The 23,863-nt window shown below is 37.0% G+C and overlaps 1 protein-coding gene across 5 annotated transcripts in view; it reads left to right on the forward strand.

The window, feature by feature from the left end:
- LRP6 (LDL receptor related protein 6) overlaps positions 1-23,863 on the forward strand; it is a 160,697-nt gene that overhangs the window by 127,521 nt on the left and 9,313 nt on the right. For 3 of the 5 annotated variants that reach the window (XM_068969967.1, XM_068969971.1, XM_068969969.1), the window contains 7 exons: positions 1,306-1,508; positions 3,596-3,807; positions 4,649-4,839; positions 12,317-12,526; positions 14,740-14,865; positions 19,537-19,773; positions 20,638-20,748. In XM_068969967.1, coding sequence (XP_068826068.1) covers positions 1,306-1,508; positions 3,596-3,807; positions 4,649-4,839; positions 12,317-12,526; positions 14,740-14,865; positions 19,537-19,773; positions 20,638-20,748 — 1,290 coding nt within the window. The remainder of the gene's footprint in view (positions 1-1,305; positions 1,509-3,595; positions 3,808-4,648; positions 4,840-12,316; positions 12,527-14,739; positions 14,866-19,536; positions 19,774-20,637; positions 20,749-23,863) is intronic. The other 2 variants (XM_068969968.1, XM_068969970.1) reach the window with 2 other exon arrangements.

Genomic DNA, 23,863 nt, shown 5'->3' on the forward strand with positions numbered 1-23,863 from the left:
GGCCATTTGTGTTTATATCCCTGATAAGGACAAAATTCTGCTGGATTTAGGTGATGACTGACCAACAAGAGAAGAGTGTATAATTTTGGGATTTTTACATTTGTTTTAAAGATTTTAAAAAAGATTGTTAGACTTTGAAGTTTTTGGTAGCGTTGTCAGATGGTGTTCTTTTCTAGATACTCTCCTCCATTAAAGATGACTGCATAGTAATCAGAGGCCTAGTCCCTGGGACAGGGAAGTGTTGTCTCGGCTGCATTTCCCTGTTTCATAGATTTCAGGCATCAACTAGTGTGTGACTTTTTTTTTTTTTTAATGGTTCCCTCTCCTTGCAACCATTACACCCCACAGTGTAAAACAAAGCCTATATATCTACAACCCATGAGGGTTTGTTTCATTCGTACTAACACCACATTTATTATTGCCACTACTGATAATAAGCAATAGCTATTTTTACTTGACATTTATATAATGTCTTATAGTTTTTTTGTTCAGGTATTGTACAATTGGGGCTTCCCTGGTGGCTCAGTAGTAAAGAATCCTACTGCCAATGCTGGAGATGTGGGTCCAGTCCCTGGGTGAGGAAGATCCTCTGGAGAAGGAAATTGCAACCCACTCCAGTATTCTTGCCTGGAGAATCCCATGGAGAGGAACCTGGCGGGCTACAGTCCTTGAGGTTGTAAAAGAGGCATGACTTCGTGACTAAACAACAACAACATTGTACAATTGACATGACACCTTACCTTTTCATTTTTACTCGTGTTATAAAATTCTTACAGCAACTCAGTGAGCAGGACAGCATAACCATAACCATAACCTAGTTGAGTAAATTTCGACCCCAAGAGGTTGAAGGCTGTAGTTAAGATCAAGTGACTAAATTATGTGAGAACTGAGACTAAAACCACTATTGAAGTCTCTTTTTTGACCTGTGGAGACCCAGACTTCCTTTCACCCACAAGAATAGATGAGGGAGAAGTTAGGATTATTTACTTGGTAGACAGGGGAATTTTGTTTGTCAAATGCTTCATTGAAATCAGGTGTCCTGTGATGATGCCACTGTGGACATTGGACAGAGAAAAACTGGCTAGTTGGCTGTGTCATAGCATAAAATTCATAACTGGTTTAGTATCCAGAGTGTGATCAGTGTTTCCTCTAAGAGTTCTGAAGGCATTCCAAAGGGCTTTGTCTCATACAGGTCTTCAACATACATGTCTGTTTTTGTGAGATACAGACAATAGGCCAATCAAATCTTTGAGTGATCTGAGACTTAGGACAACTGTTTCATATTTGCTTTCTTCTCTCTCTAAGCTCCAACTACTTTCCTGCTCTTCAGTCAGAAGAGCGCCATCAACCGCATGGTGATTGATGAACAGCAGAGCCCTGACATCATCCTTCCTATCCACAGCCTTCGGAATGTCCGGGCCATTGACTATGACCCCCTGGACAAGCAACTCTATTGGATTGACTCACGACAAAACATGATCCGAAAAGCACAAGAAGATGGCAGCCAGGTAATCCAGGGCTCAGTTCAAAATCCGGTTCTTCTGTGTAGTTATTGGACCAACTAGCCATCCTAGTCTACTTACGTCATGACTCTGCTTGTGTGTGTGTGTAAAGCTGGAATTCTGAACCTGGCAGCACTTTTTCTCTCCTAAATGATCTTTGAGTAAACAGTTGTTTGCTAGTGCTATTGAAATGAAGATTGTATTGTATTAAAATAACTTCTGCTCATATATTAGAATGACTTTGTCAGTCCACCCATATCCATTTATATTCCATTTTGTATTTTGTTTCATTTACATGGAGTGTTGGAAACTTTGAAAGCAAATAGACCCTTGGTTCTAATCTCAGCTCTGTCACTCACTAGGATTCTTATGAATCTTTAGGTGAAAAGAATGTAAAGCACATAGCCCATTACCTATTACACAATAGGTACTCTGTAAATAGTAGTTCTTTTACTAGTAACTATTATTTTAAAGTTTCAGAGAATGGGAAACATAAAACACAATCTCAGTAAAATTAAAAGCATCTAAGATATGTTGTTATTAATCTAATGGTTTTTGGTTTTGTTTTTGTTTTGGTAAATATTACTTGGTGACTGTGGCATAGGAATGAAAGTATTATCAACACATCTTATCTGTGCTTACATTCTAATCATGAATCACACACCACTGTCCATAATTTGCTTTCTTTTTGTGTCCAGGCAGTATTACACCAGGATCACTATAAATAATTATCATCTTCCTTGTAGCACTAATGTTGTTAGATTTTTAATGTATGAAAATTAGATTGCTAGTTTTTTTTTTTTTTTTTAATATCTGATCTGACCAAAAAAAGAGCGAGGAGATAATGTATTTAGGTCTGCTGAGAGGTAATTCAAGGTATAGTTATAGCTGTATATTACAGATGCAGTTTACACTGTGTAGGTCAGGACTGATTGGCTGATAACTAGTTGATAGAAATTGTAACTGTTGTTATATAGCCAAGGACGTAGCAAATAAATGAGACAGCCTCAGTAAGGAGTGTTACCTTGGAGATGCTGAGTAAATAAACTGCCATTTATTCAGATAAAACAGATGAACAGTGCCTGGTGTTTTTTTTTTTTTTTTTTTTTAATTGTTTTGAGGGGGTAGATTTGAGGATTAGAGGACATGGCTGATAGATGTGGTTCGTAGCCCTGACTAACTGCTGTTGTCTCTAGAGCAGAGATTCTCAACTACACACTATTAACATTTTTGGCTGGATAATTCTGTGTGGGGGAGGTCTGACCTATATATCACATTTTAACAAGGCTAAAGAATGTTCAGCAAGGCTTCCCTGACGGCTCAGCAGGTAAAGAATCCACCCCCGCAATGCAGGAGACACAGATTCCATCCCTGGGTCGGGTAGATGCCCTAGTGAAGGAAATGGCAGCCCGTTCTAGTATTCTTGCCTGAAAAATCCCATGGGCTGAGGAGCCTGGCGGGCTACAGTCCAAAAGGATTGCAAAGAGTTGGACATGACTGACTAAGCACACATGCACTGGCCTCTGCCCCTTTAAAAGCCAGTTATACCCCCATAGGTGTAGCAGTCAGAAATGTCTCCAGACATTGACCAGTGTCCCTGGTAGGTGGTGGTTTAGTGGCAAAGTCATGTCCGACTCTTGTGACCCCGTAGACTAGACTGTAGCCTGCCAGGCTCCTCTGTCCATGGGATTCTCCAGACAAGAATACTGGAATGGGTTGCCATTTCCTTCTCCAGGGGCCCTTGCAAATGCAGAATTGCTCCTGGTTGAGCACCACTGCTTTAGAGCTATTTCCGGAGTGTTCTTCTAGCCATAGCTGTCTCAAGTTTATAGGAAGCAGCTGCCACCTTCTCACTCCTGTGTCTCATCAATGCACTGTCATGTTCTTAGAGCAACTAAAACAGCCTCTGTCACTCTTCTGCTTTATGTCATAATAACCAAGGGAACATTTGAAATGCTCACTAAGAAATGTCCCTTGAAACTTAAGAGTTCCACTCAGGTGTGTGACCACGTGCGTGTAAGTATTGTGAGTGATCTCAGGGCTGTCTGGCTTGGAGTCTCATGTTTTGTGTATGTTTCTTTTTCCCTCCTTAGGGCTTTACTGTGGTTGTGAGCTCAGTTCCGAATCAGAACCTAGAAATCCAGCCCTATGACCTCAGCATTGATATTTATAGCCGCTACATCTATTGGACTTGCGAGGCCACCAATGTCATTAATGTAACGAGATTAGATGGGAGATCAATTGGAGTGGTGCTAAAGGGCGAGCAAGACAGACCTCGAGCCATTGTGGTAAACCCAGAAAAAGGGTATGTTACCAAGGGGGAATCTGAAACCCTCATCAGCCTTCCTGTTTATCCCATTTATATTCTTGCTTTCTCTGTTTTTCTGCCTAGAATGTCTTTCTTAGTCACTACTGCTTTATTTGTCGTTTCTACCCATACCTCCAGAACTGTTGGAACTATGTCGTCCTCCAGTAATTTCCCCTTGTTCTCCCCTGTGCCCCCCTCCCCCGAATGTGACGTCCTCCTCTCTTATATGCCCATTAGTCTATATCTGTGCCTCTTTAGTCCTTTCCAGTTTACCTTATACTTGATTATTTTCAGGCTTATATTTTCTCGGCTTTAGATTCCTTTATGATAAGAACTAGTATGTCTTTAATACAGAGCTTTGCATTCAGTTAATAGTACTTAATTGAATATGAATGAATGATAAGGAATTCAGCAAGGAAAGTAGCTTACTTCAGAAGAGTTACAGGCAAGAGATGAACTGAAGAAGTTAAATATAAGAAATAATTCACATATGACTTATTTTCAGTTATGAAATGGACTAGAAAAGAAGTTTAAAAGTTTGTGTCCAAATCTGATTACTGCTATATCTTTCATTTATCGTATTATTCCAAAAGCATAAGGGTGCCTGTGTCTAACATTTTGCTTTATTAATTCCTGAAAGTTAACTCTCTAAGAACTTCTGTGCAACCTTTGTTACTGTTTTTGAAATTAAGAAATGTATTTCATGATCTTTTAAAAAACACTCTAAAACCTTAAAAAATGACAATATTATTCTACTTCCTTTTGTCTTAACAGAAGTATTCTCATTTTGTGTGGTTTCTTACTTTAGTAAACTTAGAGTTTCCTCCTTTCTTTTCAGGTATATGTATTTTACCAATCTTCAGGAGAGGTCTCCCAAAATTGAACGAGCTGCTTTAGATGGAACAGAACGGGAGGTCCTCTTTTTCAGTGGTTTAAGTAAACCAATTGCTTTAGCTCTTGATAGCAGATTGGGCAAACTCTTTTGGGCTGATTCAGATCTCCGGCGAATTGAAAGCAGTGATCTTTCAGGTACCTAAGAAATATTATTTCTGTTTCAATAATTGAGATGATTCACTGATAGCATTTGTGTTTTCCTTCTGTTGTACACATTTCTTTACAGTTCTATTCGCTAAGAGTAGTCAGCAGCAAGTTGGTTGGGAAGCACTTTTTCTTTAACCATCAAAATGTTTACTCCCATCTGTTATCTAATAACTTGCCAATTTTCTTGATTTGGGCTCTGTAAATAGTATGTTTCGAATGCATCTCTTCTCTTTTTCTAATTCTTCTACTCTGCTTTTCTTCTCATCATCTACGGCCTGAATTCTAGCCTATGATTAGTCTCCTCCCTGTTGATTTTTCCTCCCTGGAAGTTTACACACTGTTCCTAAATTAATTTTCCAAAGCATGGTTTCTAATCATGTCACTGCCATACTGAAAAAACCCTCCAGGGTAGTCTCATAACCCAAAGAGAAAAGTCTGGTTGAATGCTTACATTGGTATTTGTCTTTCACAAACTCATCATAAATGCAGATGAGCTTAACATTCTTGATGTGTTTTAATGAAATTAAATAATTTATTGATCTTCAAATGTACTTTTTCATTTCTCTGCGATCCTCTGTTTACAATCACAGTTGTTCCCATACCCCCAGTTTCTGAAGTCCAGATACTCTCTGTGGCCTTACCGGTGATCAAGGAAATGAAATTAAAATAATACACTATATGAGAGCCATAAAATGTAGAGTTGACTATTCCCAGCATTGGCCAGAAAGGTAACAAGTGGCATGCTCTCATATACTTTTGTGAAGTGAAATTGTTAGAACCTTTTCAGAGGGAAAGGTGCCGGTGAATTTCCGTTTCAGAGAGCTGTCTTACAGACATACCGAACCAGTTGTACAGGGGTATGTGCTGAGCATTCTTTGTAATATGTACAAAGAATACATGTATAGAAATACATCTGAGTATATTGTGTGTGAAATATTAGTCATTCAGTAGATGAGGTGTGTAGTGACATAGAAGGATGATTTTTTAAAATTAAGTTGTGTAATAATGTTATTAAGATTTAGTTTTATTTAAAATTTAAAACTGTTATATATATACACACACACACACAGACACAGACATATATATATATGCCCACGCACTATATACTATATACATTGGCAGATTGCCTCCAAAAATGCAATATATCCTGTACACAGAGAGACATACATGCATATATATATATATATATATATACACACATACATTACATATATATGTATAAACTATTAGTAAACATGTATGTTTGTGTATTCCCTGAAAAATATGCAAGCAAATATATCTTGAGAAAGATTTAAAAGTTTAGCATGCTAATAATGTTGAGTATTTCTATATCATTTAAAGTTTTATATATTTCAGTGTATTTGTAATTTTTCAAAAACTAAACAAGTTCTCTCATCAGGTTCAAAAGACTCCCTTCCACTATGTTTTCTTTGATTCCAAACTGTCATGCACACGCCTTGCACAGTATATTCTTTCCTTTAACTGATCACCTGTATCTCTTATATCCCATCTCATTTGTTTAATAGTTACTTATATTCATGTTTTAGCCCTTACTAATATGTCAGTGGATTTTTTTCCCCAACTTTTCCTTTACTCTTTTTTCTTCATTTAGGATTTTTTTCTTTAAACAGAGGTGATGCATGTTCTTTAGACAGTTTAGAAAAGAAAAAAGAAAATCCAAAACACTATCATTATTGATACTGTAATGAATTAGCTTTCTTTTTTTCTATACTTTTTTTTTTTGTTTCTCCACTCTTAATTATGATATGGTTCTAACATACAGAAAGTACAGAATTTCTGCCATCCAACTTAGTCAAATCTTAGTGTTTGGCCATATTAGCTTTTGAACCTCCCTTCCTCCTCTCTTGAAAAGACATAGGGAGAATTTGAAGCTCTTGCGTCTCCTTCCCCAATTCTGTTTTCTTTCCTTTTTCTTAAGAGGCAACTTTTGATGTGTTTCTTTGCCATGCATGGTTTGCTCTCTGTGTGTGTATTTTTTACTGTGTATACTGATACAAATTTAAACTTTTTTACTTTTTAAACTTAATATAGTCTCATGTATTCTTTTCTCATTTGCCTTTTTCAGATATATCAGTTTTGAGATGGTCCCTATTGAGCCACAAATCTATGTTAGTTATTTTGCTAAATAGTGGTTTCGTTGTATGATCATTCTACAGTTTCTCTATTTCTATTCTGCTATCTAAACTGCTGTTTCCAATTTTTTGCCATTAAAAGCAGTAGTCTGAACCTAGTAGTGGGATTGCCATGTAATGTAGTATGTATATATTCAACTTGAATATATCTGTTCAGACTGCTCTCCAAAGTGATTGTATCAGTTTAAAATCCCCTCCAGAAGTATATGAGTTTTTCCTTTGGTACTTGGTACTATTAGACTCCTGAATTTTTACCAATCCAATAATTTTAAAGGTATATCTGATTATTAATAGAATACAAATTTTTCTGTTTGCTATTGCAATTAATTTATTGTTCACTCATGTTTCTTCTGTGAATTGCAATTCTTAGTTTTTGCCCATTTTTCTATTACTGATTTCTAGAAATTCTTTATTCAGTGTATTAATGCATTATTAAGTTACATACATATTCAGGGAGAATTGTTATGGTTAGAGAATTCAATCTTTTCATTTATGACTGGTGTATCTTTCCATTTAAAAGTCGTATGTAATAATTTTTGGTACATCTTTATACTTGCCTCTATAGAGAAAGATATGTTTTGTTGTTTTTTTTTGAAAGATATGTTTTATATAAATCTTTGCTTGTGATTTATCTTTTCACTCTCTCAGTGGTGTCTTTAGATGAAAAGAAGTCATATTTTTAGTGTTGTATGGCTTATTAAGTATTCCCTGTATGTTATTTTTAAGAAATGTTTGCCTACTGCTTAGTTACAAAGATATTTTCTTGTTTTTTTTCCTAACATTTTTTTTGTTTAACTTGTCTTATTTTAGATCTCCAATCCATTTGGAATTTATTCTTGTGCACAATGTGAGATGGGTTTAATTTTGTTTTCCTTGTGACTGATTCAGTACCATCTCTTTTGAGAAGACCCTTCTTCCTCTACTCTTTTTTCCTGTTACTTTTGTTGCAGATAAAGTGATTATATTTGTATGAGTTTATTTCTGGACCCTAATGTTCCCTTGGTCACCTTGTCTTTGTCTTGCCTTAATTTATAGCAGATTTATCTAGCAGTGTTTATCCTTAGTATTTCTTACCTTCATTAGTACTACCTTAATACTTCTTACCAGAGATTACCTTGGCAGTTGTTGACACTTTGCATTTCCATATACATTTTAGAATCAGCCTCTGAGTTTCCACCAAAAACAAAAACACCTAGTAGAATTCTGAGTGGCCTTGCTTTAAGTTTATAGCAATTTAGGAAAAATTGTTATCTTTATATTAGTCTTCTAAACCATGAACATGGTATATCCCTCCATATATTTAAAACTTTAATTTCCCTTAGTGTTTTGTAATTTTCTCTATCGAGGTTGCCTATCTTTCATTGGAGTTATTCTTTGGTATTTAATGCTGTTGAATGCTAGTGGTAAAGAATATTCTGAATATCTAATATTTCATTTTCTGGCTGTGGCTGGAATACAGAAATACAGTTTTTCTTTTCTTCTCCTACCCTAGTGCATTGAGTTTGTTCCCAACAATCTTGCTAAATTGTTAATAGAATTTTCTGTGTTATGGAATCATTTGTCTACAAATGAGGAAAGTTTATTTTTTTCTTTTTCAGTCCTTTTTTCCTTGTCGCCTTACTACATTGACTGGGGACCACTCCCCGGTACCCCCCCCACCCCCTGGCCCAGTACAATATTGAACAAAATAATAGAATCTCTAGGTATTTTTGTTTCATTTTGTATTTGCTTTCCATGATTTGAGGAGAAAGCATCCAATACTTCATTATTAGGTTTTTGCTAAGGTTTTTCTGCAGGTAACTTTTAAAAATCAGATTAAGGAAGTTCTGTTCTTGGCAGAGGAACCAGAAATCAAATTGCCAACATCTGTTGGATCATAGAAAAAACGAGAGTTCCAGAAAAACATCTGCTTTATTGACTATGTCAAAGTCTGTAACTGTGAATCACAACAAACTGGAAAATTTTTCAAGAGATGGAAATACCAGACCACTTACCTGCCTCCTGAGAAATCTGTATGCAAGTCAAGAAGCAACAGTTAGAACTGGACATGAAACAACAGACTGCTTCCATATTGGGAAAGGAGTATGTCAAGACTGTATATTGTCACCCTGTTTATTTAATTTATATGTAGAGTACATCATGTGAAATGCCAGGCTGGATGAAGCACAAGCTGGAATCAAGATTGCCGGAAGAAATATCAATAGCCTCAGAGATGCAGATGACACCCCTTATGCCAGAAAGTGAAGAAGAACTGAAGAGCCTCTTGATGAAAATGAAAGAGGAGAGTGAAAAAGTTGGCTTAAAGCTCAAAATTCCGAAAACTAAGATCATGGCATCTAGTCCCATCACTTCATGGCAAATAGATGGGGAAACAGTGACAAACTTTATTTGGGAGGGCTCTAAATTCACTGCAGATGGTGACTGCAGCCATGAAAGATGCTTACTCCTTGGAAGAAAAGCTATGACCCACCTAGACAACTTACTGTGGTCAAAGCTATGACTTTTCCAGTAGTCATGTATGGATGTGAGAGTTGGACTATAAAGAAAGCTGAGCGCCAAAGAATTGATACTTTTGAACTGTGGTATTGGAGAAGACTTTTGAGAGTCCCTTGGACTGCAAGGAGATCCAACCAGTCCATCCTAAAGAAAATCAGTCCTGAATATTCATTGGAAGGACTGATGCTGAAGCTGAAACTCCAGTACTTTGGCTACCTGGTGTGAAGAGCTGACTCTTTGGAAAAGACCCCTGATGCTGGGGAAGATTGAAGGCAAAAAGAGAAGGAAATGACAGAGGATGAGATGGTTGGATGGCATCCCTGACTCTATGGACATGAGTTTGAGCAAGCTCCGGGAGTTGGTGATGGAGAGGGAAGCCTGACATGCTGCATTCCATGTGGTCGCAAAGACTTGGACACAACTGAGAGTTGAACTGAACTCTTGTTATTTTTGTAGAATAAATCAAACTTGGCCTGATACATTATCCTTTTCTTATATTGCTGAATTTGATTTGGTAGTGTTTTAAGATGTTTACATTTGTGTTCAAGAGAAAGATTACCCCATGATTTTCCTTCCTTACCAATATAATGTACTTGTTGGAGTTTTGCCATCAAGGTTACATTGGCCTCATAAAAAGAAACATTTCCTTTTTTCCTGTTTTCTGAAAAAGGTTGATTTAATGTTGATAGGGTTTTCTTGTTTTTCCCCCTCCCTTTTATATATTCACAAATAATCCTATACTTTTGTCCTGGGTTGTCTTTCTACCTAAGTCTTTTATACTGGAGTAGATTTAGTATATGCTTTAGTTTGTTGAATAAGTATGTTTTTTCATTGCTGGTTCTGGTGTTTTTTAACTGCTCTCAGAGTAGATCTTGGGTCCTCCAGCAACACTGTTGACTTCTCCTCATTTTCCCCAGTTGTTCAGTTGAGGCCATCCTTACACTACCAACAGCTCTTTTTTTTTTTTTTTATCATTCTTTCTGCTGCTGTTTTAAATTTAATTTTAATTTTTATTAAAATAATACATGTAAATGTGGAAATCAAGTGATGCTACTTGACCTGTAACAAAATCCAAGTTTACTGCTCTGCTCCTCCTGTTAGTTTCTACTCTTAGAGGCATCTCTGATGGTTTAATCAAGAGTCATTTTAAAATATCTGATTTTAAACAGCTGCTTCTTGATGTTTAAATTTTAGACATCACAATTTGACTTTTTTTGGTGGAAGATGAGAATTTGCTGTCTTAAACCATATATTACTAAAATACCGATAGGAACTTTTCTAACATCCACCCAGCTAAAAAATTATCCCATTCATCTTAAAAACTGAGTTTTTTTAAAAAAATTAAATCATAATTTTTAAGCTCATAATTATTTGTTATTTATGGGTATGGAAATATAGCCATCACCTTCATTTCTTTTTGCAGCTTTTTTCCTCTCTGAAATTATTCTTGTCTAATTTAAATATTGATTCAATATGTGCAGATGCAGCAACCAATCCATCTTTTTTTTTTTTTTTTCCTGTTTCACTGAAGACATACCTCTTTATCATCCTGATTCAGTCAGTCTGGATTGGTTTGCTCTTGGCCAGTCTCCTTTCACCGTTATCCCAGGGATGTGCTTGCTAGTTGTCTCGGTGCTAAACCTGCTGTTTCCTAGTTTCTGTTTCTTTGGCTCATTCCTTTTCCCTGAGAGATCGCATCCTCTACTAGCTACTTGAAAGGAGGTTCATAGGAGATTAATATTCTAGATCTGTTGCTTGTCTCTTATCCAGCTTGTAAATTTTATATTGCTTTTCTACTCTTATGTCCTATTTTTCCTTATGCCTATTATGCCTTCATTGTTTACTATCATTTTAGTAGATTTTTAGGAGGGCGTGTAAGTAGACTTGTGTTTAACTCTCCATGGATCTGAGTGTTGACTTAGTGCCTTCTCATATGTATGTCCCCGCTTTTCATCATTTATTAAGCTTAGCTTTATGCTTGGCTCTTCCCTGGAACTTCCCCTGATATTTCCAAAGTATTAAGCTAGTATCTTTCTTTGATTCAACTCATCAATTAAGAACCAGGGAAAAGTTCTGTAGATATTTGAAGGATGATTAGGAGGAAGAGGGAATGAATGGATGTATGTTTTCTGTTTGAATGAGGGTGAAGCAGTTGGGGTGGTGAGCAGTGGGGCACAGATTTCAGCATATGGTGTGAAAAAACTTTCTCATAGTTCAGTAACAGAATCGGTTGCCTTTCCAGAATCTGGCTGGCTTTGTGTCTGGGGTATTTTAGAAATACTTATTTTGAGACGAAGCTTGAACCAGGTAACGTATGAGTCTTTGCCAGTGTTCTGAGTGGCTGAGTGAGTGAGTGAGGCTGTTGTTCTCCACAGATGCCGTGAGCGTGCTCAGCAGGTCTGGGTGGCCAACAACACAGAGTGCTCTGCCCACCACCACCACTTCACATAGAGAAGCACTGTCCTGTATGTTTTATGTACTAGAGATCCTCATAAGATTTATTTGGAAGAAAATGGACTGGTTAAAAAAATATTTTTTGAAAATGGCTCTAAAGTTCTTTTCTACATTTCTGTGAACTCAGTATTTGCTGTGTATTGGACACTTAATTTGCTCTTGATTGCACTTAAATGTCTAGTCTGTTATCTGGTGTGTATATATCTTTTCTTCTGAGAAAGATTTTTAAGTTTTCTGTTGGAGAGCTTATTATATTTTCCTTCTCAGTACTTCTAGAATCTTAACGGGGTTTTCAGTCAGTTGCTGTTGAATGTATGACTTGACTACATGAATCATTTCTGTTGAATATTCTCCTTTCCAAGGGGCCAACCGAATAGTATTAGAAGACACCAACATTCTACAGCCTGTGGGACTGACTGTGTTTGAAAACTGGCTGTACTGGATCGATAAGCAGCAGCAAATGATTGAAAAAATTGACATGACAGGTCGAGAGGGTAGAACCAAAGTCCAGGCTCGAATTGCCCAGCTTAGTGACATTCACGCAGTAAAGGAGCTGAATCTTCAGGAATATAGTAAGTGCTGATGGTGTGTTGCTAGTCCCAAGATTCATGTTTGTTATTAGAAGTGACAAAAATTAAGATGTTGTGTGTCTTCTATTTTAAGATTTTCATACACTTCTAGTTTTGCCATTTGTAAAAAGTCTTCATGTCTTTAAAACCTTAGACTTGCCTGGAAATTTTTTCACATTAGACTTGTTTTCCCTATAAAACAAGAGTTAGAGAAAGGAATGGTGTGTCTCATTTTCAAAAATCTCCCCACCCAGGAACAGCAAGGACTTGCTTTTCATGTTTTCTCTTTCTCCCCTTCACCGTTTTAAGAATACTGAAGTAAAGCCTGTATCCGTACACCCCCATGGTTTCAACAGAAGCAGAAGTTAACATTTATATAATGATGAATATAGTTATCACGAAAATAAACCTATTCTTTGACAAAAACAAAACAAACTAAAAATTAGTATATAAACTTAGAGAAGACTGTGCTTAATAAGTGCTTGTTTTTTCCCCTTTTGGTTAAGTTTTTCAATTCATGGCTTAGGAAAGTGGCCATAAATTATTGAAAACTTAAAAATGACTAGTCATCTTGGCTTAGATAATATGTATTAATATAATACTATTAACTATTAATACAGTATTAATATTAAAGTTAGTATTAATATTTTAGTTAGTATCAACATTATTAATAAGTTAATATTAACAGTAATTAATACTATTAACTCTATTAACATAAAACTGTTGTATCTCTCATGGGATGAACCGTCCCAGCAATCACTACTGTAGGTCTTACACAGTTACGTCAGGAATGCAGATGTTAAAATGGAGGACTAGTGAGAGAAGTATTCACTCCTGAACTTCTCAGCACAGTGTTTTCCAATCAAATTGGAGTATTTAAGAAGGAAACAGGAATGAGAATGCCATAGCTTGTTCAAGTCTATTGTGTTGTCACTGTTCGTGAACTTAGAAGTTAATTAGAGGTATTTAAGAGTTAATAGTTAGAATTGTCATTCTATGTTATGACGTGTAATTCATGCTGAGTATTTAATAGAAATAAGGTAGAGATGATGTAATGGCTACGTATTCAGTTGATACATGAGCTTTTTAATGACAGAAAATCTATGGGTGTTTTCAGAATTTCAGGGGGAGTATCTTTTTTATAGTTCAACGCTTAAATCTGGTTTATATTTAGAAAAACTTTAATTTTTCAAAATTTCTAAAAACATTAAAGAAAAGGAGATTGTTTATCAAGAGTATCTTGGAATTAAAAGGTTGGGAAACACTGCAGTATAGGTTGTACATTCTGATCCGAGGACTGATGTCTGCTTTGGGACGTCTGTGTAGTATGACACGTCTGCTCGTTTGTGCATAGCTGACTCTCTCCATCTTGTCAACATACAGTGAAGCGGGACTGATGTGTTACTGACAGAGTCAGATGATAAATGGGTGGCCACATTTGCTGTTGGTATTCTGGGATGATAGCTGTCAAGTTGCTTTGGACGTGAGCTAAGTAGAGAAGTCAGAGCAATGATTTCATTAAATATAACTTAGGAGACTTATGAGACAGACTTTGAAATGTGCCTGACAGTGTATTTATTTAATTTAACCCAAATAGGAAGAAATCAAACGTTTGTAACATTGCAAGTTCTTTTGCGGTTGACCAAGCAAATAATTTTGATGGTCTCTGAGTGGTTGAATTCATGTGAACTTGTTTTTTCTTCTAACAGCTCTTAATTTTTAGCAGATTCCTCCTTAGAATACACTTTTTGAGCAAAATCATCATCTCTCTCAGAAAGGTAGAATTTCTGAGTTAAAAATCTTTAGAAGAATTTTTATATTTTAAAGAGAATAAGATCCAGGTTTCAGCATTCTCCCCAGCAATTTTTTTACTTTGAGTAATCAGCTTTTCTTACTCACAAAAATTAACATGAGCTGTACCATTACCTTACTTTAAATACTTTAAAATATTTTATGTATTAATATGTAAAGACAGTGGCTACATATAAATATTTTGTGTCTTAAATTGTCCTTGTTTTCTTGTAGATTGTGTAGAGATGGTGTGAGTAATTATATTCAATGGAAATAAAGTCCAAAGAAACTTTGAATTTGATTTTCTTGGTAACTCATAAATAATTGATTTTGGCTGGGCTTTTCTTCCTCCCTCCCTCCCTTGCTATTCTTTTCCCTTTCTTTTTTCTCTCTCTCATTCTCTTCTCTTTCCTCTTTTCTTGCAGGACAGCACCCTTGTGCTCAGGATAACGGTGGCTGTTCACATATCTGTCTTGTAAAGGGAGATGGTACTACAAGGTGTTCTTGCCCCATGCACTTGGTTCTTCTTCAAGATGAGCTATTATGTGGAGGTAAATATGTTGTTATTTTCTTCTAAAAGTGTAATTCCAATCACATGTTCCAGAACTTAGTCTAGCATTCTTTGACAGTGAAATTACTTTCTCCTAACTTGATTGGTGCCTTGTATTTCATACATCTGCACTATCCTAGGCTTTGGGGTTTTCTAAGATTGAATGCATCATGACAAGAGATAGGTATGACCTGACCCTGGGCCTAAGGCAGAAGAGCCCTTTTAGGGGGAAACTCATAACTGTAAACGAGTGTATTTCTTAATAACAAAGTAGTTTTTGCTCCCTCAAAGGGTAACAAGAATTAATTCCACCTCCTGTAATCTTAATCTACTGAATTCTGTCAGTTTATGTGTCATTGTTGCGAATGTATCCAGTGAAAAGAATACTCTTCTGTTCAGATCTGTCAGTAGTTGCCTGTTGTTTCTCTTACTTATCTGGCCAATAAAAAAAAAAATTTTTTTTTAAGGTATCACTAGTAGTATTAATGTTGTAGTGAAATTGGTTCAGTTACTCATAGACCACAACAAAGGTGTATCCCTTTATTAAAGAATAGTATAGTAGCATCAAATGCATTATAATATTTATTCCCTTAATTTAGAAATTCTCCTGCTGGGGATAATTTTAATGTGAATTCAACCAAAGGAAAAGGACTGTTTTCTATAGTGGCGGGAATTTAAAAACAATTTCTAATGATAGGAAAATGATTTAATAAAATAACTGAGCTTATATAGCTGTTAAAAATTATGATCATAAACTGATATAAAAATGTAGCCCAAAGTTGGCTCAAGTGGGAAAAAAATATTAAAATGGTGTTTTATTGTGTGATGAGAACTACATAAAAAGTAAATCTCTGAAAAAAAGATTGAAAGGGTTTACATTCAAAATATAAAAATTATTGATAAGATGGTATTATAAGAATACTTTATTCTTCTAACTTTCAAGTTTTTAAAAAAATATAAATGACATGTATTGAGTAGTAGCTATGAGGATCTCTGTCTGGACCGCAGGAGATGTGAAGATCTTTGACACAAAGAATGCAGTTTAGTTGGGGAGATCAGCTTTGTGCACAGGGAAAGTTAAGCTCTGGTTCTTGAAGTATCTGTCCCCAAAATAGCAGATATTACACAATGATGTAAATATATATAATGCACTGATCTGTACATTTAAAAATGGTTAAAATGGTAAACTTGTTACATGTATTTTGTGTGTGCTTAGTTGCTCAGTTGTGTTCAACTCTTCACGAACCTTTGAATTGTAGCCTGCCAGGCTCCTCGTCCATGAGATTTCTTTTCAAGCAAGAATACTGGGGTGGGTAGCCATTTCCTCCTCCAGAGGATCTTCCTGATCCAGGGATTAAACCCTGGTCTCCTGCATTGCAGGCAGATTCTTTACCCGCTGAGCTATAAGGGAAGGCCCCAGAACAGAATCTAGTTGCTTAAAGTGTGTGTTAGTTGCTGAGTTGTGTCCAACTCTTTCTGACCCCAAGGACTGTAGCCCACCAGGCTCCTCTGTCCATGGGATTTCCCAGGCAAGAATACTGGAGTGGGTAGCCATTCCCTTCTCTGGGGATCTTCCTGACCCAGGGGTTGAACCTGGGTCTCCGTATTGCCAGCAGATTGTTTACCATCTGAGCCACCAGAGCCATAATTTAAAAAAAAAAAAAAAAGCAAGTGTTTCCATGTCAGAATGCTAGATTATTGCTCCAGTAAGGCAAATCTTAGAAAAATATGCCTTTATGTAGACACAGATAAAACTGAATCAATGATATCACCTTTCATTTAGAAAGTGTCTTTTAAAAGACCAGTATTTTTTTCTTCCTATTTAGTGATTGTTTTTAACATATGTATTAACCGAATAGTCAGTGTGCTTTAACAGATGTGTACAGTGATGTTACTAGCACCCATTTCAAATGAAAGAAAGTAAAAGTCTCTCAGTCATGTCTGACTCTTTGCAACTCCATGGACTGTTCAGTCCGTTGAGTTCTCCAGACCAGGATACTGGAGTGGGTAACCTATCCCTTCTCCAGTGGCTCTTCCCGAACCAGGAATCAAATTAAGGTCTCCTCCATTGCAGGCCGATTCTCTACCAGCTGAGCTCTCAGGGAAGCCCACCCAGATCAAGACATGCAGTATTGTCATTAAGAATAGTTCCCTGTGTCTTGGTGCCCAGTTCTCTTCCTGGAGTAGTTTCCATCTCCATGGTTTAGCTTTACTTATTTTTCAACGTAATTTACATAAGGAATCATGATGTATGTACTCTGTGTCTGGATTCTCTTGCTTACTGTAATATTTTGAGATTCATTTTTATAGTGAGTGGAGTGCTGCAGTCTGTGGTTTTCTTTTTATTGCCGTATAGTGTGTTTCATTGTATCAATACAAATAAGCCACAGTTTTATTATTCTTGTGTTCAGGGACATTTTAACTGTTTTCAGTTTTTGTTATTAAGAGTGAAACTGCAGTGGATTGTGAATTTAATAAATCTTGAATTTATATACAAGATTTTTCTTGTGATGTAATGTAGATTTTACATGCATGCATGCATGCCTCAGCCATGTCTGACTCTTTGCGACCCCATGAATTGTGTAGCCTGCTAGGCTCCTCTGTCTGGGATTCTTCAGGCAAGAATACTGGAGTGGGTTGCCATGCCCTCCTGCAGGGGAACTTACTGACCCAGGGATCAGACCTACATCTCTTATGCCTCCTGCATTGGCAGACAGGTTCTTAACCACTAATTCCACCTGGGAAGCTCAGATTTTACAGTGGAGGCAAATGAAATACACAATCTGAATTTCTCTGCTTGACCTTCTCAAGATGTGTTTTCGTTTGAGCCTGTGTTACCTCCGCATCATCTCATTTTGTACTTCTTCCAGGCTGAATGTGTTTTCAAACTGGTCTCACCATATTTTTACATTTTAAAAAATTTTTGAGGAGAGCTTTTGTTTGTGTAGATTATGTTTATCTGTGTTTACTGTGGTAGGATTTGAAACCAAGAACTTTAAAAAATACTTGTTAAAAAAAATAATAAAGCATTACATGTTCTCAAGTTAAAACTCTTAAGAAAATTGATGGTATTTTCTAAAACAAAATAATTTTAGTGAGAAATATAGCATTGTTTTTACATTTTTAAAAATGTTTTGAGTGTTGAGCTGGATTCTCTTGTCTACTTATGCATTCAGTCTGTTGTAGTATGTAGCTTCATTGAACTGTATGAAGAATTTTGGCCTCAAAGATACGTAGTTGGAAACTGGAGGCTATAACTAAATAGCCTTTTCAAATAGTTATGTATATGCATATTGAATTCTACACCAAATCTTGACATATGATAGTTTTCTATAGTGTTAGTTGCATTGTGGAACTTGAAACCATATCAGTTCACTTTTCATAGTCTCATATTTAAATCCATAATTATTTTGTACCATGAATGGGTATTTTATCCATGCACTATTTTATAACCTTATGTGTCTTGGTCATTTGGAAATACTAGAATTCCATTCAGAAATTCCCAGATCATCAGGTTTTGATACATTTTATTATACAGTATCAAAACAATCACATTAATATTACCACCAATCTCATCATAAGAATTTTTAATTACTAGGAATCCGTCAAGCTAACAGTGTTGGATACAGGTCTTCTAAAATTACAATTTCTGATAAAAAGTTCCATTGTTGTATAATTTGCCACAAAAGTACGTTATGATTTGCTGTTGTTTGAAATCACTGGTTCATTTTTTAAAAACTTCCCACAAAATACCCACCAGCAAATATCAATAGTTTATCTGCCATTTGTTCTTTCACATTCAAAGGGTGTCACGTTTTGCGTTGTGTTTACAGCTCAATGTTTTTCCCTTTGGAAACCTTGATATGCAGCCCGAGCTTTGTACATGTTTTCCATTTTGTCAAATAGTATGGAGGAGATGTGTACTCAGAGAATTGACTTTAATGTAATTAGTATTTTTTACTGATTCATCAAGAACATTCTTGAATGACACTGCCCCACCACAGCCCCCATGCCCCACCGCCGTGTGTATGTATGGTATATGACTATGTAGAATGAGGTGATACAGTTTGGGGCCCTTGCCCCCACCACCATGTGTATGTGTGGTATATGACTATGTAGAATGCTACTGATACAGTTTGGGGCCCTTGCCCCGAGTCTGCTAAGGTGCCAAGAGTTTTACCTTCCGTGGCATCAGTGCACGTGTAGTGAGAAAGGCAAGTGATATGTTAGTATTGTAAAATACTGTCTGTCAGTTCCCTGGAAAGAGGTCGTAGGTCAGGAACCCCCAGGGTTCATAGATCATTCTTTGAGAACCTCAGGGCTGGAAAAGTTATGAATTCTAAGATAACTTTAAAATATTTGAAGGTGGATGATTATAATGGTAATTCCTGGGTTATGTGTGAGATTATAACAAATTGCAAATTCAAGTGCTCCTACTTAAATTATATAAGAAAACTTTCTGCCTTATAGTTGTGTAAGTTAGTGAATCTCACTGAAGTAGTGTAAAAATTATATCTCTTTTCCGATTCAGTAAGATAATTTATAGATTTTATCTATTATGAAATGTTTTGTATATGTTAATCATTAAATGGGCTTCACTCAGGTGTAAATGTCAGTACCTCTGTGTGACTATGATTGTGTTTTTCATTCCCTTCCCCCTATTCATTTGAAGAACCCCCAACATGTTCTCCTCAGCAGTTTACTTGTTTCACGGGAGAAATTGACTGTATCCCTGTGGCTTGGCGGTGTGATGGGTTTACTGAATGTGAAGACCACAGTGATGAACTCAATTGTCCTGTGTGCTCAGAGTCCCAGTTCCAGTGCGCCAGCGGACAGTGTATTGATGGTGCCCTGCGGTGCAACGGAGATGCAAACTGCCAGGATAAGTCAGATGAGAAGAACTGTGAAGGTATCCTCAATTCCTAGGCCTGGTTACAGATTTCCTTTCTCAATTAAGTTGTTCGAAATTCAGACTTTTGCTTTGGCTCATTCAGTGGTAGATTTGGGGTTTTTCAAATGTGTTTGACTTTATTATTTCTAAACATAGTAGCATGTTCTAAATTGTCTTAATTCACTTAATGTGTGTAAGATTTATACACATTAATAGGTTTTGCAGTTGAGAAATGACACCAAAAGATTAGCCCTTCAGTATGTAAAAATGGTCCTTGTTTGCAGTGAGCTCTGAATGGGGCATCCCTGGTAGCTCAGCCGGTAAAGAACCCGCCAATGCAGGAGACTTGGGTTTGATCCCTGGATCAGGAAGATCCCCTGGAGAAGGGAATAGCTACCCACTCCAGTATTCTTGCCTGGAGAATTCCGTGGACAGAAGAGCCTGGTGGGGTACAGCCCATGGGGTCGCAAAAAGCTGGACATGACTGAATGACTAAGCACACACACGACGCACTTATTAACAACATAAAGTAATTTCATGTTTTCTTCTCATCCACTAACTTTTAACAGAGTGTAAAACAACCACAACAAAAATATTTTCTGGAAATTTTTAGTGTCTAGAAATGCATGTAGAATTCTTTTAATTCTTAACAGAATTGTTAGTGAAAGATGGAATTTAATATAAAGGACAAAATAGGAAGTTTCCTGCTAAATTGCTTTTTCTTCTCTTTTCTATCTCTCAGTTGAAATCCCCAGAGAATTATTTGTAAGTTTTCTCTAAAAGTCTGATTTTTCACGTGTGCCTGGAAAGCTCTCTTTGACTTCTGCCAGATTTTACACAATAGCAAAACTAAGAAAACTATTTACATTTTTTTCCCCACAGTACTCTGTTTAATTGATCAGTTCCGCTGTGCCAATGGTCAGTGCATTGGAAAACACAAAAAATGTGATCATAATTTGGATTGCAGTGACAAATCAGATGAACTGGATTGTTGTAAGTATGATGAAAACCTTGTATTACTCTTAAGGTAGAATTTTCTTTTTTAAAATAACCTTATTAGTCTTGAAAGTGTGAAAGTGATGCTTGCTCAGTCATGCCCGACTCTTGGTAACTCCGTATATTATACAGTCCATGGAATTCTTCAGGCCAGAATACTGGAGTGGGTAGCCTTTCCCTTCTCCAGGGGATCTTCCTGACCCAGGAATCGAACCCAGGTCTCCCACATTGCAGGTGGATAAGGGAGAATTTTTAATGTTCTTTTCCTTTTCATTATGTGTGAGGTTCACTTATGACCAGTGCTTTCTTATTAAGAAGGAAGTTATTGATATTAGTTATTTGTACCTGAGATTTCTTACATTTTACATTTAATAATTTCTTAAAGATAGTTTTCTTATGTTCAAAAATCTTCACAGAAACATTTAGCAAAGCATCAGAAAGGAATATTGTTTTGTGAAAACTAAGGTTAGGAAATTCTCAGTTTCAGTATATGGAAATTAGTGGTCTAAAGAGTTTCTGAACATTTGTTGTTTAGTTACTAAGTCATATCTGACTTTTTTGCAACCCCATGGACTGTAGCCCACCAGGCTTCTCATTACATGAGCTTTCCCTGGCAGGAATACTGGAGTGGGTTGCCATTTCCTTCTCCAGGGGATCTTCCCAGCCCGAGAACTGAACCTGCGTCTCCTGCATTGGCAGGTGGGTTCTTTATCACTGAGCTACCTGGGAAGCCCCTTCTGCACGTTAACACATGTTTAAAATTTCCCATTTTTTTTCTTGCATAATTTTCTACCAGTCTCTCAGTGACTTTAAGAGCTTCCTTAAAACACAGCCTGAGAATACTTAAGCCACCACATATATATATTCCTGAACCTAGAGACCTTAGGCTAAATAGCCTGTTGTTTCTTCAAGGTACACAGCTACTGCCTAACGTTCTAAGGTGAAATGTATCCAAATACTCCATTTGTCAAGTATGACAGATGGCATTCAGCACAAGCAAGGTCTTCCCTGTCAAAACTGATTTTCTGGAATTTAGACAGAGCTCATTTTAAAACTCTTTTAATTGTGACAAAGACTTCAAGCTGATGTTTTTACAAAATTCAAATGGGGTCTTCACCGAGACTACTGGGATCTGTTTCCGTTTATTCAGCAGACCTTGCTGAGTACTTGCTATGTGGTGAGGGTGCATTGCACCCGTGCGAGGTTCCTCGAGAGTTCTCTGTGGCCAGAGGAGGGTAGGAAGAGGGATGTTCAAGCCAGGCAGATGGATTTGAATTCTAACTCCACCAGTAAATTATTTGCTCTTGTTAGATCTCAATTTCTCCATCTTTAAAATGAAGATAATATTTAGTATGGTGATTGTGAGAGGATTAAATGATTTAATCTATATGAAACAGCTTAAATCAGAGTAGGTGTTATTGATAAAGGAGTGTGATGAGTAATGATAAATACGCTATAATAGAGATCTGTACAAGGAGTAGCACAAAGAAGAGAATGGTCAGATCTTTAGAAATGAAGATGGGATTCAGCAAGGAAAACATCTTAGAAAAATGTGGTAAGGTTGGCTGGGTGTTGGTCAGTGAATAGCCTTACTTATGCAGTTAAGTGGAGAGATTGCATTCTAGGTAGAGGGAGTCTCTTGTCCTGCCCAAAACCAGAGTGAAATGGGCACTTTTGAGAGATAACCTGTAAATTGGACTGCCGAAATATAGGCTACTGTCTTGAGGTGTGTCGGCAGAAGCTGATATATGTAAAGGTGAGATCACAAAGGACTTTGCTTTTCCTCTAAAGAGTCTGTAGACAGTATTCCAGAATAATGTTGTTGCTGTTGTGTTTCACTCAGTCGTGTCCAACTCTTTGCGACTCCATGGATGGTAGCCTGCCAGGCTCCTCTGTCCATGGGATTCTCCAGGCAAGAATACTGGAGTGGGTTGCTATTCCCTTCTCCAGGGGATCTTCCCAACCCAGGGATTGAACCTGGGTGTCCCGCATTGCAGGCAGATTCTTTACCCTCTGAGCCACCAGGGAAGCCCCCAGAAGGATGAAGAGCCATTAAAAACCTGAAGTGAAGGACTGGCATGGCTATGTAATTGTGAAAGTAGTAAAGTAGATGGATTGGAGGTGATAAGATGATAGGCAAAGAAATCTGTTAGCTTGGGTGCTTTCAAATGTTTTGACCACATGGCGAAGAATACAAAGATGTGGATGTACACGTAAAGAAATGAGAGTCATGCAACAGTATTTACCTGTATTGTGTAGAATGCATTCTGAGGTTTTCTGTTTCAGAATGCTGGTTTCAACACATTAAATTGTTTTTACCAACTGAAGACTTGCAGCCTGTACCTTTAAAATGTTTCAGAGACTTGTAGTTCAGCAGAAGATGGTAGGTGTCTAAATCAAGGGAAGCACCACTGATGGAGAGGAGGGAGCGGATAGATTTCAAAGTTGTTTTAGAAGTAGAATGAAAAGGTTTTAGTAACCTAGCTTAGAGGTGATAAGTTTAGGTTGAATTAGCAGGTAACCTCATTGAATGACTGCACTCATAAATGAGACTATATGGCAGAGACTAAAAAGACAGTGGATATCATGTTCAGCTGATGTAGGTTTTTAATTATCTTTTTATATAAATTTAAATGCTTATAATTTGCCACAGATGCCATTATTTATTCATGATCTGCTTTGTCCCTGGAATCTAGAAAATGTTGACAAATGGTGGCGACTGTGAGTTCAGTTTGGATTACGTGGCATTGAAGCTGCCCCCTTGGGTGTCCCATTGAAGCTATTCAGAAAGCTGTTAATAACTCTGTGGGTCTGTAGCTCGAGAGAGAGAGAGATGGGCTTTTTGGTTTTTTCTTGATAATTACAGCTGAGGCAGTAGATGAAATCTCTGAGGGAGAGGAAGCAGAGGAGGAAAATGCTGCTGCTAAGTCGCTTCAGTCGTGTCTGACTCTGTGTGACCCCATAGACGGCAGCCCATCAGGCTCCCCGTCCCTGGGATTCTCCAGGCAAGAATACTGGAGTGGGTTGCCATTTCCTTCTCCAATGCATGAAAGTGAAAAGTGAAAGTGAAGTTGCTCAGTAGTGCCAAACTCTTAGCGACCCCGTGGACTGC

Source organism: Capricornis sumatraensis, chromosome 4 (assembly GCF_032405125.1).
Source record: "Capricornis sumatraensis isolate serow.1 chromosome 4, serow.2, whole genome shotgun sequence".
Classification (NCBI taxonomy): domain Eukaryota; kingdom Metazoa; phylum Chordata; class Mammalia; order Artiodactyla; family Bovidae; genus Capricornis; species Capricornis sumatraensis.